This window comes from Coloeus monedula, assembly GCF_965178545.1.
Source record: "Coloeus monedula genome assembly, chromosome: 6".
NCBI lineage: Eukaryota > Metazoa > Chordata > Aves > Passeriformes > Corvidae > Coloeus > Coloeus monedula.
The window spans coordinates 63,575,727-63,595,266 of NC_138786.1; the positions used below are offsets into that span (position 1 = coordinate 63,575,727).

A 19,540-nucleotide genomic window follows, 5' to 3' on the forward strand; every position below is an offset into this window, starting at 1 on the left:
TCGAACATGCCCAGGGATTTCTAATCTGTGGGATTCGAGGCTGCCCGTGTCGGGCCTGGGAGGAGAAATCCGTGAATATTTTCCATTTTTTCCCCCCTCTCCTGTCACTCCTCCTTCCTGCTTTACCGAAGCGCACATTTATCCCTTTTTGTCTTTCCAGCACTAATTCTTTTAACTTTGGGATCAATGGATGTAGTTTTTTGGGATCTGATGGCTTGGGAATGTCTCTGATCTGCTCCAAGTCACCCTTGCAGTGACTGCACTCTGGGGGAGCTCCCTTTGAATATGAATCTTCAGATTTATCAAATCCTCCCATTTTTTTCAGCTCTCTTTGCTGCCTTTCCCACCACGTGCCGCAAAATTTTCCCTGGGATTATTTCCAGGCAGGGAAATTTCTTTGTTCAGAGTGGTTGTTGCACTTTCCAATTGAAAACTGCTGGAAATTTTCTGGAATTTCTACTCTAAATTATCTTGGAGTCTTGAGTTTTTTGGGACGAAAAACATAAGGATGTGGGAATTTTTGGAAGGAAGGAGAATTACAAATAATTCCACTATTAATCCCAAAAAATTTCCCTCACTCCTAATTAAATATAAAACTCTGAACATCCCAAAACTTCCTCGAATGTCTGCTTGTTATCCATGGAATGGTTTTGATATGTTCCATGTGATAATTATTTGTTATTCCCAATTTCCCAGCTTTGGAATGCACCATTAGTTGCCACGGAAATAAATTTTCCTGGATGGAGTTTTTCCAATGCTTTATCCCCGTTCAGGTGAGGTGAATGCAGCCCCTTCTTTCCACAAATTGCTGCTCTCAGGAGAGGTTTTTTGGATAAAATCCTGCAAAGTTTGGAGCAGGATCAACCTGGGGATCTGTCCTTTTCCCAGATTTTATCCAGGATCCAGGGGTTGGGCTGTGCCTGCTCTCCAGCTCCACAAGGGATGTGTCAGGATATCCAAAGGTCACTTATCCCTGGACACAAATGTGGGATTTGCTGGTTTGAGTGGCTAAGAGGTGACATTTTATCCACACTGGTGACCATCTCCTGCCCAGTCCTGTAGGGATGTAGCTTTTCCTGATTTTCCTTGGGAATTCTCACCTGTGCTGGCGGGTCCAGCCATTGGAAACAAAGACTGTGACTTTCCAAAGTGAGGAATGACATTTGGATCATGGGCAGCAGAGGGAGAAGCATCTGACAAGCTGGGATTGGCTGGGATTTTGTATTCCTGGTTTTCCACTGAAGGATGAATGAGAAATTCCTGACAGGAGGTTGTATCCAGGCTTTTTTTTCCCCCAAGTAACAACAGGAAATGGCCTCAAGTTGTGCCAGGGGAGGTTCAGGTTGGACATGATGGGAAATTTCTTCTTGGAGAAGGTTCCCCTGGGGCAGTGGTGCAGTCCCTGTCCCTGAGGGATTTAAAATCCATGTGGATGTGGCACGTGGGGATATGGGGTGGCCTTGGAAGTGCTGGGAATGGTTGGACTTGATCTTGGATGGCTTTTCCAACCTCAGTGATTCCATAAGTTTATAAAGCCCTTGTTTGCCAATACAACCTCCCCTTCCTTGGGGATTTCTTTCCTCTGGGCGTGACTTTTCCAGTGTTTCTCCTCAAAGCGCTGTCCCACCTCGGGTGACATTATCCGTGTGGGAATGGCACATTCCAAGCAGCAAGACGTGCGGAGTTGATGGACGGCAGTTCCCAAGTCCTCCCCCCGTCCCTCACTGTGCTGCAGGGTGGCCTCTGTCCCTCCCATCGTGTCCCTCCCTCCTCCAGGTGCTGCCTCCCCACCCTTGTCCCCTGTCCCTTCCCAAGGGTTGGGAAGCAGCAGCTGCCAGTGCCACACGTCATCCCAACCATCTGGAAGCTGCACGCTCCGGGATTTATCCTATTTTGAGGTTGCAACACATCTTAACGAGATTCCACCTCCTCCTCGCATCCTCCCGCCACCCTTCTCCCAGGCACTGCTATCGGGCCACATCCCTTTCTCCCGGAAAAATCCAGGCGTGCACTCGGTGCCGGTGGGGTGTGAAGAGCGTGGTGGATCTGTGGCTCTCCTGGGAAGTAAAGCAGGGGAGGATCTGCTTTTAGGAGCCCTGGAATTTCTCCCTGCCTCTGTTTGGTTGTGTTTTCTTCCCACTTGTAGGAGTTGGGTGCTGTGCTGATGCTACTGAGGCAGCAGGACCTGCACCCCTTGGAGATTCCTGGGATTGTGAGCCCAGAGCAGAGCCAGAAGAAATGTTGCTCCAGGGGGAATGTGGGCCTGGAAAAACACATCCTTCCTGCTGGGAATTGGGGTGGCCAAAGGGAGTGACCCAAGGGACACAGAGCAGGGAGTGGTTGGGGTTGGGAGAGACCTTGAAGCTCATATCTATATATAAATGTATATATGCAGAAATACGGAATTCCTGGAATCCTGGAATGGTTTGGATGGGAAGGAACTTAAAGCTTATCCAGTGCCACCCCTGCCATGGCAGGGACACCTCCCACTGTCCCAGGCTGCTCCCAGCCCCAATGTCCAGCCTGGCCTTGGGCACTGCCAGGGATCCAGGGGCAGCCCCAGCTGCTCTGGCAATTCCAGCCCAGCCCCTGCCCACCCTCCCAGCCAGCAATTCCCAATTCCCAATCTCCCATCCAGCCCTGCCCTCTGGCACTGGGAAGCCATTCCCTGCCTCCTGTCCCTCCAGGCCTTGTCCCCAGTCCCTCTCCAGCTCTCCTGGAGCCCCTTGAGGCACTGCAAGGGGCTCGGAGGTCTCCCTGGATCCTTCTCTTGGACCTGATGATCTTGGAGGGCTTTTCCAACCTTAACAACTCCACGGTTTTAATGGGAAGGATTAGGTGGGATGAGGAGGCCACTGTTGAGACATGAGCCAGACTTTCCTGTGCGATGGGATGTCTGGGTTCCCAAACCAAGGCAGAGTCTCTCCAGGGAAGCAGAAGGGAGGAAAGTTTTCACATTAGGGAGGATCCATAAGGAAAATCAATGGGTTGGGGAAATCTGGGCACCTTTGGAACAGGAACATCCATCCTTGCCAGGGAAAAGCCAAGGTTCTGAGAGACTGGGAATGTCACTCCAGCCCAGCAGAGCCCAAATCAGCAGCAGCTTTTCCTTGGACTTTTAAGATTTTCCTTTAGAAACGACAGTAGGAAAAGAAATAAAAAAACCTGGAGAAACCCAAGGCCAGGTTGGATGAGATTTGGAAAACCTGGGATGGTGGAAGGTGTCCCTGCCCATGGCAGGGAGTGGAATGGGATGGGATTTAAGATCACTTCCAACCCAAACCATTCTGGGATTCTAAGACCATTCCTGATCAGGATTTTTTTCCTGATTTTTTTCTCCTGATTTTTCCCTGTTCCAAATAGATGGATGGAATGAGCCGATCCACTGGAATGAATGTTGGTGAGTCCCAGAGTGTGTGTGGAGTTTAACTTCAGTGCCTCACACAACGCAGTGCTGACACCCAGGATTAGAGCCCAGGACGTGCTCAGAGGCACCGGTGGCTCATTCCCAAAGATTCTGGTGCAGCTCCCGGAGTTTCTTACTCCATGCTGTCCCTCCCTGTGGACTGTGTGATTCCTGTCCCGGATTTTTGGCACATTTCGGAGCGAGCCCTGCCTGGCTGTGCAGAGCTCTGCCGAGGTGTGAATTCAGGTGCTGCACTCGAGGGAGAAAACATCAAATAAACTCCTCAGAGCAGCACAAACGTCATGTAAAGCTTAATCACAGATTTCTTTTTGTGCTGGAGCAGGATGGAAACATTTTTCCTTGCTAAATGGGAGCTTCATCCAGTCAAACATTCAGGAAGGGGTTTTTTCCAGCATAAAATCCAGGCTAATTTAGTCATGAGTCAGGCTGGATTTTGTCAGGTGCTCAGTGAACATTTGTAAAGTCTTCCCGTGAACTGAGGAGTGTCAGATGGAATCAGCATCAATTTTCCTAACAAGGCTCCAATTACTGCTCCGAGGAGCCGTGGACTGGGGTGGGAAAACAGCTGCTCCTGTGTGAGGGACCCCACACCCCCCTTCCCTCGGCTGCATCAGCACTTGATAAGGATTCTTATCAATTAAAATCAAAACCGTGGCACCCGCTTTGCCTCAGAGGAGCCTTTTGTGTCTCACTCGCAGCTGATCAAAGAGAACAGAGCGTGGGGGCTTTTTGTTGTGGTTTTTTTGGGTTTTATGGGAATGCTGCTTTTTCTGTTTGAATGGATGGAGAGCCGGGGAATGGGAATTTTTTTCCTTTCCAGGAATTAATAAGGGGAAGGCAGGATCCTGTTCTGCAGCATTGGAGGAGGCTCCGCTAATCACAGGGAGTAATTAGGGGGATGCATTTGAAATAATTAAGGGTTTTTTCCAGCGTGCCACAGTTACCTGGGTCTGTTCATGGGATGAGTTTATGAGAGATGGGATAATGGGGAATGGCTTTAAACTGACAGGGAATAGGGGCAGGTGGGATATTGGGAACGAATTCCTGACTGGGAGGGTGGGGAGGGGCTGGGCTGGAATTCCCAGAGCAGCTGTGGCTTCCCCTGGATCCCTGGAAGTGTCCAAGGCCAGGTTGGAGAGCACTTGGAGCAACATGGGATAGTGGAGGATATCCCTGCCTTTAGGATGAGATTTAATATCCCTTCCAACCCAAATCATTCCAGGATTCCAATGGTTTGTAAGCTGATAAAAGGAATTAAACCCCTTAAGCTGTTTTGTCCTGAATAATTGGAGCCATTCCTGCCAGATTTCCTGTTTCCAGGTGGCCGCGGTCTCTCCACAAGGAATGTGTTAGCAGGTTCCTAAAAAGGGCTGGGAAGTGCTGAGGGGAAGAGGTCAGCTTAAACCCAGAAAAAAAGTAGCAGCAGGGAAGGGAAGTTTGGGATTCAATCCCACTCCCTCAGTCGGAAATATTGAGCCCAGGCTTGTTAAAGCCTCAGCAATAATTGGGATGAGCCTGAAGGGAATCTTATGGAGCTGGGAATGACATCCAGGTTGGGGAGTGGCTCCAGAGCAGTTTCATGGTGACTTTGGGCAGCTGAAATCTGCCAGAAGTCCCATATGGAAAATTTCCGGTGCCCACAGAGCAGGACTCTCCTATTATTGTAAGGAAAACAGGAAAAAATTCCAGTTTTACCAAAAAATGGATTTGTCCTCTGAATATTTTCCATCTGTTTTCTCACCTCCCAAAGCTCTGCAGTCTTTTGTTTTCCTCTTTGTGCTGTCAGCTTTTATTCCCCTGCTTCTGACGGGCTCGGGAAAGGCCGGAGCAGCGGCTCTGGGATAATGTACCAGGAGCTGTTTTTCCATGAGCACGGAACACTCCGGTCTCCCGGCACAGGGGTGGGGGTGGATCTGGAACAAGGGCTGGAGCTGGGAGGTCTTGGAGAAAAGGAATGGATTTGATGAGTAACTGGATAATTTGGTAACCAGGGAAACCAGCAGCTGATGCAGATCAGCCGGGGCTGGAGGAGAAGCTCTGGTGCCTTTGGAATGAGATCTTCCAAGAAAACTCTTGAGAGGCTTTTTCTGGAGGATAATTGGGGATCGTTCCCATTGTTGTGGATGGAGTGGAAGGCAGGTTGTACATGAAATCCCTCCCGCAGGGCTGATTCCTGCTCTGGGTCCAGCATCAGGAGGATGTGGAGCTGCTGGAGTGATCCAGAGGAATCTATGGAGATGATCCAAGGGCTGGAACCCCTCTGCTCTGGAGCCAGGCTGGGAGAGCTGGGAATGTTCACCTGGAGAAGGGAAGGATCCAGGGAGAGCTCCGAGCCCCTTGCAGGGCCTGAAGGGGCTCCAGGAGAGCTGGAGAGGGACTGGGGACAAGGCCTGGAGGGACAGGAGGCAGGGAATGGCTTCCCAGTGCCAGAGGGCAGGGATGGATGGGAGATTGGGAATTGGGAATTGCTGGCTGGGAGGGTGGGCAGGGGCTGGGCTGGAATTGCCAGAGCAGCTGGGGCTGCCCCTGGATCCCTGGCAGTGCCCAAGGCCAGGCTGGACATTGGGGCTGGGAGCAGCCTGGCACAGTGGGAGGTGTCCCTGTCATGGAATGGGATGATCCTTAATGTCCCTCCCAGCCCAAACCATTCCATGATTCCATGAACTCCTAAGGCTCTGGAATTTGTTGGTTTTAAATTTTAAGGGAAGAAATTCTGCTCCCAAAACCTCGTCCATCCAAGGTGTCTGATGGGGAGGATTTGAACAAATCGGGATGTTCCTGCTGGGGTGGGATAACGACCCCTGGGGATCCTTCAGGGATGTTTTAATCTCCGTGCTGCCATTTCCATGGATAACATTTTCTCATGGATTGAGTTCTCCTTCCTCCTCTGGCAGCTGGGAAAGGCTTGGGAAGCTCCAGGTGGGTTTTGCTGCCATTCACCGGAGCACTTGGATGTTCTGATTGAGTTATCAGGCTGGAAAATCCACATCCAGGAGGATTTGTATTCCCAGATGAGATTTATTCCCAAATTAAGGCTTCCTCTCTACTCCTCCAACATTTATGGGCAGCTCAGCCACTTGATTTTGAATTTATTTTAATTTTTTTTGCTTTTTTTTATAAACCGATCTTCACATCAGGAAACAAACCAAGAACCCTGAACTCGAAGAGCAGGAGTTGAACTTGAAATAAATTCAAATATTTCATCAGGGGATAAATATTTGCCTTCCCAGCCCAAAGCACTTTAAAAAAAAAAAAAACAATTTTTGCTGTCCCAATTAAATTATTTTGCGCCAGGTGCTTGTTCTGGTGCCATCCCACAGCACAGACACTGAAATAAAACAAAATCAAACTAAAATATTGACTTTTCTAATAAATCTGGTTGTCTCAGAGGGGCTCAAAATTCAAGGTGTTTCCAAATCTCTTTTTAGGAGGCGACAGCATCTCCATCAGAATTTCTGTGGGATTTTTTGGGTCTGTTTCCTCTTTTTTTTTTTTTGGTATTTTTTTTCTTCTTAAAATCAGGTGAACATTAGAATTAAAAATCCAATATTTCAAGACAAATCTTGACTTCTTTTTACAGAAAAATCTTGCTGCACTTTCCTTAATTTTCATATTGGAATATTAGACTTGGAAAAAAGAAAATTCCAGATAAGTATTAATTTTTTTAATGGAAGATCTTGCTGCACTTGGGGGCTTTTCCCTGAATTTTCATATTGGAATATTAGACAAGAAAATTTCAATATTTCCAGATAATATTAATGAAAAATTAAATCTTTCCAGATAATTCTTAATTAAAATCTTGGCAAATCTTGGTGACTCTTTCCTGAATTTTTGTATTGGAATATTAGACATGAAAAATTCAATATGTCAAGACAATTTTTAATTTCTTTACAGAAAAATCTCGCTGCAGCTCTGTTTTCTCTTTTATTTTTCTTCCTAAAATCCATGGAATATTAGACATGAAAAATTCAATACTCCCAGATAATTCTGAATTTCTTTTTACAGAAAAATCTTGCCGCACTTCATGCCTCTTTCCTGCATTTTTAAATTTGAATATTAGACATGAAAAATTCAATATTTCCAGGTAATATTAATGAAAAATTAAATCTTGCCAGAGAATTCTTAATTAAAATCTTGGAAAATCTTGGTGACTCTTTCCTGAATTTTCATATTGGAATACTGGACATGAAAAATTCAGAATTTCCACATAAACCTTAATTTCTTCAGAGAAAAATTTTGCTGTGCTTGGTACCTCTTTCCTGAATTTTCCTCCTCCTTTTTGAGTCGTTTTCCTCATTCTGTTCCAAAGGAATAACCTCGCTATCATTTTGATAAATAATAGAAATTATATAAATAATTCCAGCGCCATTCTGGGCTGAATCCTGAATCCTCCTGCGGATTTCGTGATCCAAGGAGATAAAAATAACGAGTGGGATTTTTTTCCCCCCCCTTTCCCATATGTCTGTCAATCAAAAACGATAAAGATATTTCTGACTCGCAGCTTTAATGGTGTAATTAGGGCTAATTACATGTTCCAATGATTACATGTATGAACACTAATTACATAATTGCAGACAATTATGCTAATTAGGTAAATACATCGTTAAGGAGAAAGCTCTGGCAAAATCCAGGGAATTTGCACCAGACCCAAAGAAAGTGAAAACACAATAAATGAGGAATAGTCCTTCATGTCTGCAAAATCCAGGAGCCATGGGAATTGGAATGGATGGGTTGGAATGGTGCTGGGAAGAGCCTTCAGGTGCTCTGGAATCTTGGAATGGTTTGGATTGGAATGGTGTGGTTGGGAAGTGCCTTCAAGTGCTGTGGAATCTTGGAATGGTTTGGGTTGGAATGCTGTAGTTGGGAAGAGCCTCCAGCTGCTGTGGAATCTTGGTGGAATGGTGTTGTTGGGAAGAGCCTTAGAGTGCTCTGGAAAAAAATCCAGGGAATTTGCACCAGAGCCAAAGGCAGTGAAATCACAATAAAAGATGAATAATCCTTCAAGTCTGCAAAATCCAGGAGCCATTCCCATGTTGGGAATTGGAGTGGTTTGGGTTGGAGTTGTGTTGTTGGGAAGAGTCTTCAGCTGCTCCAGAATCTTGGAATGGTTCAGGTTGGAATGGAGTACTTGGGAAGAGCCTTTAAGTGCTGTGGAATCCTGGAATAGTTTGGGTTGGAATGGTGGTGTTGGGAAGAGCCTTCAGCTGTTGTGGAATCATGGAATGGTTTGGGTTGAGAGAACTTCAGATCCCATCCCATCCAGCCCCAATGCCCTGGCAGGGACACCTCCCACTGTGCCAGGCTGCTCCCAGCCCCAATGTCCAGCCTGGCCTTGGGCACTGCCAGGGATCCAGGGGCAGCCCCAGCTGCTCTGGCAATTCCAGCCCAGCCCCTGCCCACCCTCCCAGCCAGCAATTCCCAATTCCCAATATCCCATCCAGCCCTGCCCTCTGGCACTGGGAAGCCATTCCCTGCCTCCTGGCCCTCCTGTCCCTCAGGGAATTCAGATTTTGTCCGGTTTAAACATACCCTGTTTTTTAGCTCTCATCCCTTCCCTTTGGAAACCACCGCATCCCACTGCTGCTTCCCGTTGTGCTGATTCCCTTCACCCTGCCTTTCCAAACCCTTAATCCCAGCCCTTAATCCTGGTTTTATTCCTTGCTGCAAGCTGATCCAGGCTCTTTTTTTAAAATTTTCCTTAATATCTCTTTGCAATTCTCTTGAAATGTGGGAAGCATTCCCAGATTCTGTTCCTTGGCACTTGTGGGAGTCCTTGGAAGGTGTGCCAGGAGCGCTCCACAAGACATGAATGATGCCATTTGGGATTCATGGAGTTTGCTGAGTGTTTCTTCTCCTGGAATTGGAAATGAGCTGGAATCTCAGCCAGTGGGATGCCAACACCTTTCCAATTCCTTTTCCCGGAACAAAGGAATTGCTGGAATCTTTTTAAGCCGTGCCAGGCTCAGGGCAGGAGAGATTTGATCCTTTTCCAGTGTTTTTTAACATTGTTTGAGGCATTTTCCTGCCTGGAGGAGACTTTGCCAATTCATCCTCTGGAAAAAAGGGAAAATCGGTGCACAGAGAGCAAAAACCATGGAAAAATCGAGTCAAAATCTTCGGAATTTCCATCCTGACTGAGCCCACACGTTCCTTGTCCTGTCTCCAACACCTGGAGTGTGCAGGCACGATGGGCTCAGGCCAATATTTTGGAATTGCCTGATGGAAAAGTTGCATCCAATGCCTGGGATAAGATGGTATGGATGGATTTAATTCCCACCAAGGAATGCTCTCCTCTTTGGAATGTGTTCAGATCCCTGAATTTTGTGCCACCACATTCAATAATGTGACCACCAATACCTTGTAATTTGAAAGGGAAAAGGACGGTTTTAGGAAAAACCCCAAACAAATAACCCTTGTCCAGCCAGTTACTCTGATTCCTGATTTTCTAAGGAATATTTTATATGGAATATCTGATTTTTAAAGGAATCAGGGAGTTTTTGCAGGATCTGCGAGGAGCTGCTCCTCCTGCCTGGCCTTTGCTGTCGATGCTTTTCCTTCCAAGCTGCTGCCCCAGCTGAGCTGCCAAATCCCTCTCATCAAGATTCCCACCCTTTTCCCATTTTTCCCTGCTCCCTCCTTCCCAGTTCTCCCACCTTTCCAGCAAAATCAAACGTCAGCTCCTTCCATTGTCACCACAGCTGAACCTGGCGGCAGCTCAGACTCTCACTCCCCTTTTGGGATCAGCGAGAGCATCGGGGGGAATTGGGATCCTGTGGGAGGAAAATACAGCACAGCTGATTGGGATCCCTGGGAAATTTCGGGTTTGGATCACTGGGAAATTTCAGGTTTGGATCCCTGGGAGATTTAGGACTTGGATCACTGAGATTTAGGGTTTGGATCTTTGAGATTTAGGGCTTGGAACACTGGGAAATTTAAGGTTTGGAAAACTGGGAGATTTAGGGTTTGGATCCCTGGGAGATTTAGGGTTTGGAACACTAGGAAATTTAAGGTTTGGAAAACTGGGAGATTTAGGGTTTGGATCCCTGGGAGATTTAGGGTTTGGATCACTGGGAAATCTGGGGTGTGGATCACTGGGAGATTTAGGACTTGAGTCATTGAGATTTAGGGTTTGGATTACTGGGGAATTTAGGGTTTGGATCCCTGGGAGATTTAGGGCTTGGATCACTGGGAAATTTGGGGTTTCATTCAGAAAGTTTTTCTGGAAATGAGTTTGGGGTTCATTTCCAGTCTCACAGGGATATTCTGGAAATACCAACAAGGTCTGATGTGCACATAAACTGGGAGTTATCTGCTCCCAATATTTAGGGATTTTTCCCGGATTTTCTTCCTCTGCTGTTGGCACTGTCAGAAAGACAGCAGGATTTTTCCGGATTATTTCTCATGGAGTTTTAAAAATGGGAACAAGTGGAAGCAAAAGGCTGATATTGACCTGCAGGGAATCAATAACCTCGGTGGTGTAACCGAGCACGACAGGGTGGGAACAGAGCCGCTTAAACCCGGCCTTGTGGGAGCTTCACTGGAGTGGGTTTAGTCTGGTCTAGAAAAGCTTCCCCCAAAACCTGCCTGGGTTCCTGTGGAGGGCATGGGATGGGTTTCCTGCCTTGGGAGTGTCGTGTGGGCCTGGTGGAGCAAAAAATTAGGGATGGGTGAAACTTTGGAGATTGAACTTGGCACTGGTGAGGCCCCACCTTGAATCTTAGGGTCAGTTTGGGGTCATCCACGACAAGAAAGACATGGAGGGGCTGGAGCGTGTCCAGGGAAGGGAACGGAGCTGGGAAGGGGCTGGAGAATTCCTGAGGGAGCTGGGAAAGGGGCTCAGGCTGGAGCAAAGGAGGCTCAGGGGGGACCTTGTGGCTCTGCACAAGTCCCTGACAGGAGGGGGCAGCCGGGGGGGTCGGGCTCTGCTGGCAGGGAACAGGGACAGGAGGAGAGGGAACGGCCTCAGGCTGGGCCAGGGCAGGCTCAGGGTGGGCAGCAGCAGGAATTTCCCCATGGAAAGGGTGCTCAGGCCTTGGCAGGGGCTGCCCAGGGAGCTTTGGAGTGCCCATCCCTGGAGGTGTCCAAGGAATTCCTGGAGGTGGCACTCAGAGCTCTGGGCTGGGACAAGGTGGGCATCGGGCACAGCTGGGACTCGGTGACCTTGGAGCTCTTTTCCAACCTCAGGGATTCTGTGAGGTTTAGATTGGATAGTTGGGAAAATTTCTTCCCTAATTAGGTTGTCCAGCCCTGGCACAGGGACAGGGTGGAGTCCCCATTCCTGGAGGGATTTCAAATCCATGTGGATGTGGCACTTGGGGCCATGGGGCAGTGGTGGCCTGGGCAGTGCCATGTTGCACTTCATGATCTTGGAGGACTTTTCCAACCTTAATGAATTTCTGAGGGACAAGAATCTCCTGAAAACCAAACTGGACTTTTTGGAGGAGGGCTTGCTTGGTTTGGTTTTGGTTTTTTTGTTTGTTTGGGCTTTTTTTATTTGGGTTCCTTTATTTGTGACACTTCTCATCCCAAAATCTTCACGTCAGACCCAAAATCTGTGCCCTAATGACTGTGGCAGGAAATGGAGTCAGGATTTTTATTGCTGAAAGATCAGAGGAGAAACATTTCCTCGTGTGGCGCTCAGTTGAGTTGTTGTCATCTCTCACAGCATTTTGGGAATGCTCCATGAAGCTGCTTCCCTGTTTTTCCCAAGGGTTTTTCAGGGGAGCGGAAAGGGTGGAGATGAAGAGGAGGAAAAGCAGAAACAACACCTGAAATTGTTGTTTTAAGATGAAAAAAGCCTCAATTTAAACCACCTGGGTTTCACCACAGCTTTGTCACTTTGAACCGCGATTCTGCTCCGAGGAGTGAATTCCAAGTGGAAAAAGATCCCTGTTGAAGGCATTTTCCATCTCTGTTTAGACTCCAGTGTGTGAATTAATGACACAAACAGGTTTTTACACCTTTTGGCTTTTGAAAGAAAGAAAGAATTCTGGGAATAGGGAGCTGCCGGCTCCTGGTTTCCCAGTCCTGCTTGGAGGAGTTCCAAAGATCTCCATCCTCCTGTAACAAGCAATTCCCAAAGTGGGTGAAGGCATCACCTCTGGGTTGGGATAACAACTTGGGGTAAGCTGGGATCTCAGAGGTTTTCCAGGGAGGACCAGTGAGGCACTTTGCTGGGAAAACTTGGAATAATAAATGATTTTTAGGGAAAATTTGGGATTTGCACCTTTGGGCACTGGGGGTGGTGCATTGGTGGCAGTTGAGTCGTGGAAGTCCCGATCCTGGGGATGGTTTGGGCCATGGAGCTGATCCTGGTGGGGAGGAGGAGATTTCCCATCCCTGAGACTGTCCTAAAACTTCCAGCATTCCCAGAAAAATCCTTTGGAGCTGCTGACTCCAATTTAATGGAACACCATGGCTTGCAGAAGTTTTCCATAAACATTTGGGGCTGAGCAAACAGGAAGCGATTCCTGATCCATTTTGTTACTTCCCTAATTTTGCCTTTTATGTTGGGAATTGATCCACGATCGATTTCCGGACCATCCTGGGTGTTTTAAAGCTGTTGATTGTTATTCCCTGATTTTTCCTTGGATACTGCACCACTGCTGAGCTTATCCCTTGCTTTCCTGAGGAAATTTTTGTCATTTTAATGAGTTTTGTGGCTTTTCTCTAGACTTTTTCCTGGTCTTCCACATCTTCCCGAGGTTACACCCCTCACAGAGGGGCCCTTTGCTTGGATTTTAATCCAAAGGAACTGTAACAGCTTTAGATGGAGACAATGGGAAATTCCTAATCCAATTATTTTCTGGTTTATGGAACAAAAATGAACTTTTTGGTTCACTGGGAGTTCAGAGCAGTGGTGGGACTGGCATGGAGCACCTGCTGAGCACTGGGATCACCTCCCAGTCCAGTACTTTCCATGGAATCCTGGAATGGGTTGGAAAGGATGTTAAAAACCATCTCATTCCAACTCCTTGCCCCAGTGTCCAGCCTGGCCTTGGGCACTGCCAGGGATCCAGGGGCAGCCCCAGCTGCTCTGGCAATTCCAGCCCAGCCCCTGCCCACCCTCCCAGCCAGCAATTCCCAATTCCCAATCTCCCATCCAGCCCTGCCCTCTGGCACTGGGAAGCCATTCCCTGGCTCCTGTCCCTCCAGGCCTTGTCCCCAGTCCCTCTGCAGCTCTCCTGGAGCTCCTTCAGGCCCTGCAAGGGGCTCGGAGCTCTCCCAGGTCCCTTCCCTTCTCCAGGTGAACATTCCCAGTTATCTTATTTCCATAGGAGAGGTGCGATTTTGAGCAGTTTTGGCTTCTGGGAGGTAACATCCCTGGAATTACCTCATCCTTGGATCCAATTCCCTTATTTCCAACTCTCCCAGTTTCCATCCTTCCAGGTTTTCAGCTCTTCCCAGTGGAATGGCTCTGAACTCCTGCGTGTTTAATCAAACCCGGCCCTTTCTTCCTGAAAAATGCGAAGATTTGATCAATTCCTGAACCTGGATGGCAACAACAGCGACTCATTCTGTCCCTGGAAAAAAAAAAAAAGCAGAATTTAGATTTGTTCACAAGGGAAATAAGAGTCAGGATTTGGGTTTTATGGAGTTCTCATCCCCAGGCTTAATTTTGTGCCAGTTTAGAAGCTCAAAATTACAAAATGTCTCGTATTTATTTGTCCTAAGAGAATTACAGGGAACGAATTCCCAAGCATTGAAGTTGTGAGGATGTGTTTGTGATTCCAGTGGTTTGACGTGGAATTCCAGCATTGGAAAACCACCATGGAAAGGAATAATGGGGAATTCCAACTGGAGCTTTGTCTGCTTCTTTCTGCCCTTAAATGATGTCTTTACTATTAAAATGAATTTTTTAAAATTTAATTGATGTTGCTGAAGAAAAAAAGCTATGGGAATAAAAAACTTCAAAGTTTGGCGCTATTTGGATCATTTCCTCAAATTCCCTGGATAATTGCAGGGGGGGCCAGTCCATCCTTTCCCACCAGGAAGGTTCAAATGATCCTGACTCCAGAAGAAAAAAACTCTGTGAAATTCCTGCCCTCAGTTCCCGGTTAATGCTGGAAAAGGCATTTTCCAGCCACGCAGGATGCAAAATCCATCATCTTTCAGTGGGATATTGATAGGAAAACCTTTATGGATGATTCAGGATTAAAGTGGTAATTTTTGGAAGCAGAGAAATGTCTGAAAGTTGTAAGGAACAACACTGGAATCAAGTAATCCAAATTAATCAAAGATTAATTGCTGCAATTAATCATCGGCCAGGTTGTTCCGAGGTTTTTTGGGAAAGAATTTGTGGGTATTTCCCTAAATCCTGCTTTTCCATAAAAAAAAAGACTGATCCAACTGCGCAGGATAAAGGAATTTTATCAATTTATTATTTTTAACAATTTTTCAACCGAAATTTTACCAATTTACCTAAGATTGAAGTATTTTTTTCCCTCAGGTTCCACTCATTAAAAGCCTTTTAAATTATTCAGCAATTCCTTAAAATTCCTTTATTATTTCCAGTAATAGTTAAGCTTTCAGCCTTGGAGTGTAAGGAATGCTTCCTCTGCAATTCCAAAGCCAAATCCTTAATTTTTTGGGATTCAGACCTCTTAGACATCCGTGCTGCCTGATTTTCCAGAGCTTGGAAGCCAGTGTGTAAAATCTGAGTCCAGAGGTGAAAGAATCGATTTTTTAGTTGATTTTATTTTATTTATTTTATTCATTTCCATTTTGGAGGCATCCCCAGATTCCAATCAGGATCACTCTGGAATTTTTGGGAATCAAGCGAAAAAAGCACTGAAATTCTTCCATAGGAGTTGTGGCTTTGTGGGTGTGCTGCTGATTTTTTCCATCATTAATAGCCACAGTTTTCTTCTGCTGGAAAATAGAAGGAAATATCCTTTTCCCAAAGTGTTACAGCAACCAAGCTGGAAAAGAGCAATTTCCTTGGGATCCCTGGCACGGAATCCGGATGCTCACGTCCTGCCTGTTCACAGCTCCTGTCACTGCCGGCTTTTACTTGGATCTGGAAAAAATTGTGTTTTCCCTGGCAGCCTGTGGAAGTGTTGGGATGTGGAATCCCAAGGACACGAGTTGTCCCGTAAGGGCAGTTTATCCTCTGGAAGTGGGAAGCCATTCGCTGTGTTCATGGAATCACAGAATCATGGACTGGTTGGGGTTGGAAGGGAATTTAAATCCTATCCCATCCCAGCCCTGGCAGGGACACCTCCCACTGTGCCAGGCTGCTCCCAGCCCCAATGTCCAGCCTGGCCTTGGGCACTGCCAGGGATCCAGGGGCAGCCCCAGCTGCTCTGGCAATTCCAGCCCAGCCCCTGCCCACCCTCCCAGCCAGCAATTCCCAATTCCCAATCTCCCATCCAGCCCTGCCCTCTGGCACTGGGAAGCCATTCCCTGCCTCCTGTCCCTCCAGGCCTTGTCCCCAGTCCCTCTCCAGCTCTCCTGGAGCCCCTTTAGGCCCTGCAAGGGGCTCGGAGCTCTCCCTGGATCCTTCCCTTCTCCAGGTGAACATTCCCAGCTCTCCCAGCCTGGCTCCAGAGCAGAGGGGCTCCAGCCCTGGGAGCAGCTCCATGGATTCCTCTGGATCATTCCAGCAAATCCACAACTTTCTTGTGCAGAGAACTCCAGAGCTGGACACAGTTCCCAAGGTGGAGTCTCCCAAGGGCAGAAATTTTGGAAACCAAGGACTCTCCAACTCTGCTTTTGGTTTCCCACTGGTTGGAAAATCTGAATTCCAACCTTTCCAGAATCAAGGATCCTCACTTTTCCAGAGGAAGCAGTGATTCTTTTGAGTTGTCTGCTTTTCCACTCCAATATTCCATGTAAAGCTTTGGAACGATGAACAACACTTTGACCCGGAGCTATTTACTAGCCCAATATTCCAGATATTCCCATGTGGAATAAACAGGAAGAGAGGTTTTGATGCCACTGTTATGTCTTGATGGTCTGGAGCAAAATATATTCCTAAAAGCCCAGAATTCCTGGTTATTAAGAAGGAATTTCTTCCCTGTGAGGGTGGGGAGACCCTGGCACAGATTCCTGGAGAAGCTGTGGCTGTCCCTGGATCCTTGGAAGTGTCCAAAGCCAGGTTGGACGGGGCTTGGAGCAGCCTGGGATAGTGGGAGGTGTCCCTGGGCTGGAATGGGATGAGCTTTAAGGTCTCTTCCCACCCAAACCGTTCCACGATTCTGTGATTCCCAAAAGAAGAAAACCATCAGAAAAAAATGGGAATATCAATTCATTTCTCCTCCCAGACCCATCACGGGCAGCCACAAATCCCACAGATCGGAAATCCCCGGGAATGTTCAAGGCTTGGAGCAACCTGGCCTAGTGGGAGGTGTCCCTGGTGGTAGCAGGGGGTGGAATGGGACCTTTAAACTCCTCCCAACCCAAACCATTCCAGGATTCCATGAAATGCAGCTGCTCAGGGACTCCTGGATGAAGTGTTCGTACACAAGAGCTGTTGATTACCTTGGGAATTTCCCTGATTCCTCCAAACTGAAATCCCAGTGCCACCTCCACAAATCTCGTGGTTTGGTGCCGAGTTTTAGACTGTGTCCATTTTCCAGACCTAAATTAATGCTGGCTTTTGGTGCAGAGTTTTAGACTGTGCCCATTTTCCAGACCTAAATTAATCCTGGTTTTTGTTGTCAAGTTTTAGACTGTGCCCATTTTCCAGACCTAAATGAGTCCTGGTTTTTGCTGTTGAGTTTTACACTGTGCCCATTTTCCAGACCTAAATTAATCCTGGTTTTTGCTGTTGAGTTTTACACTGTGCCCATTTTCCAGACCTAAATGAGTCCTGGTTTTTGGTGCCGAGTTTTACACTGTGTCCATTTTCCAGACCTAAATTAATCCTGGTTTTTGGTGCCGAGTTTTACACTGTGCCCATTTTCCAGACCTAAATTAATCCTGGTTTTTGTTGTCAAGTTTTAGACTGTGCCCATTTTCCAGACCTAAATGAGTCCTGGTTTTTGCTGTTGAGTTTTAGACTGTGCCCATTTTCCAGACCTAAATTAATGCTGGCTTTTGGTGCCGAGTTTTACACTGTGCCCATTTTCCAGACCTAAATTAATCCTGGTTTTTGCTGTTGAGTTTTACACTGTGCCCATTTTCCAGACCTAAAGTAATCCTGGTTTTTGGTGCTTGCTCAGATCAGGTGGACCAAAACAGCAGGAAGTGCCTCTGACAGATTCCAAGATTCCAGTGTCTTCAACGAAACCCTGAGGATTTCCAACATCCAGAGACACCAGGGAGGCCGCTACTACTGCAAGGCTGAGAACGGCCTGGGCTCCCCGGCCATCAAATCCATCCGAGTGGACGTGTACTGTGAGTAAATCCTTGGAATTCTGCCTTTGGTGCTCTTTTCATGCCTTAAAATGTCTGCTGTTCCCAAGAAATGATCGGCTCCTTGTGAATCCTGATTGTAGCGGTGGATTCTACAGATCTGTGGTGCTTTTATGGTTGGAAAAATGTGAATGGTTGGGATTTCAGGAAAAAATGTGAAGGGTTGGGATTAGAGTGAAAAATGTGAAGGGTTGGGATTTCAGGGAAAAATGTGAAGGGTTGGGATTAGAGTGATAAATCTGAAGGGTTGGGATTTCAGGGGAAAATGTGAAGGGTTGGGATTGTGGTAAAGGATTGGGATTGTGATGAAAAATGTGAAAGATTGGGACTGCAGTGAGAAATGTGATGGATTGGGATTGCTGGGAAAAATGACAAGGATTGGGATTGGAGTGAAAAATGTGAAGGATTCAGATTGTGGTGAAAAGTGTGAAGGATTGAGATTATAGGGAAAGATGTGGAGGATTGGGATTGTGGTGGAGGGTGTGAAGGATTGGGACTGCAGTGAGAAATGTGATGGATTGGGATTGCTGGGAAAAATGAGAAGGATTGGAATGCAGTGAAAAACGTGAAGGATTGGGATTGGAGTGAAAAATGTGAAGCCTTGGGATTGTGGTGAAAAACGTGGAGGATTGGGATTGTGGTGAAAAATAAGAAATATTTGGATTTCCATGGAAAGCATGAAATATTTGGATTTCAGTGAAAAATGTGAAGGATTTGGGATTGGAATGAAAAATGTGAAGGATTGGGAATGTGGAGAAAAATTAGATTGGTGGGATCTGTGGTTCCCAAAAATTGCCCTCTCTGTGTCAGGTGGACCTCGGGATATGGGATAATTCCGACACAATTTTTGTGGGATCTGGGATTTGTGGCATGGTGCCTTTTGGGGATCCCAACTATTTCACCGGAATTTTCCCTCCGATTGGGTTTTGTTTGTTTTAGTGAACGCGTTTTTAGTGAAATTACACAGAAAACAGACAACTGTCAAAAACAAAATCTGTGGAAAACAGATGACGTTCCCGGCTGGAAGCGAATCCATCATTAGAGCAGGAAGGGAATGTTTGAATTTTTGAAGGAATCTCTCAAATGTGTTTTAAGAAACAACTTCAGTGTTGATATTCTTTAAAATATGGATTAAATATAATTTTGGAAGCGTCTTGGCTTGTAAATTAAGAGGGAAAACAATATCAAAGCCGTGTTCCACGCTAATTTGGGAACAAGAGCATTGCCGAGGCCTTGAATTTAAAATTCTTTCTAATTCCAGCCTCTTATTGAAAACTGGGAAAGATTTGACAATGAATTCTTGAAAAAAATCCATGGAAATTCCATTTTTTTTCCCCTCATTCATCTCTGTTCTCGACTTGGGACAATTTGACAGCAGCACATGGGTGGGAGATCTCCCTCTCCAGCAATTCCTGGATTTCATTTCCCGCTTAATCTGGGATTTGGTGCTTGGAACTGCATTGTTGTTCCTGCAATAATTAATTGTTGGGATATAAATGAAGAATGAGCCAGAGCATTGGGATGTGTGAGGGAAAGGGGCAATTCCATCATTTTTATGGATTTGCTGCGGTCTTGAAAATCCTTTCAGTCCTGCTTTTGCAGGAAGGATCCATCGGAAGTTTCCAGGTGCTTTCGCTGGATCTGCTCATGTCCGGTGGCTTTTCTGTTAATGAGTCCCAAAATATCCAATTTCTCCCGAGCTCAGTTCATTCCCAGGGATCCAGGGGCAGCCCCAGCTGCTCTGGCAATTCCAGC

The 19,540-nt window shown here is 46.7% G+C and overlaps 1 protein-coding gene across 2 annotated transcripts in view; it reads left to right on the forward strand.

Moving 5' to 3' along the window:
- Positions 1 to 19,540, forward strand: part of MDGA2 (MAM domain containing glycosylphosphatidylinositol anchor 2) — a gene marked incomplete at both ends in the record, with an annotated part of 224,034 nt that overhangs the window by 73,189 nt on the left and 131,305 nt on the right. For both annotated transcript variants that reach the window (XM_082283040.1, XM_082283041.1), the window contains one exon: positions 17,593 to 17,767. In XM_082283040.1, the coding sequence (XP_082139166.1) occupies positions 17,593 to 17,767 (175 nt within the window). The remainder of the gene's footprint in view (positions 1 to 17,592; positions 17,768 to 19,540) is intronic.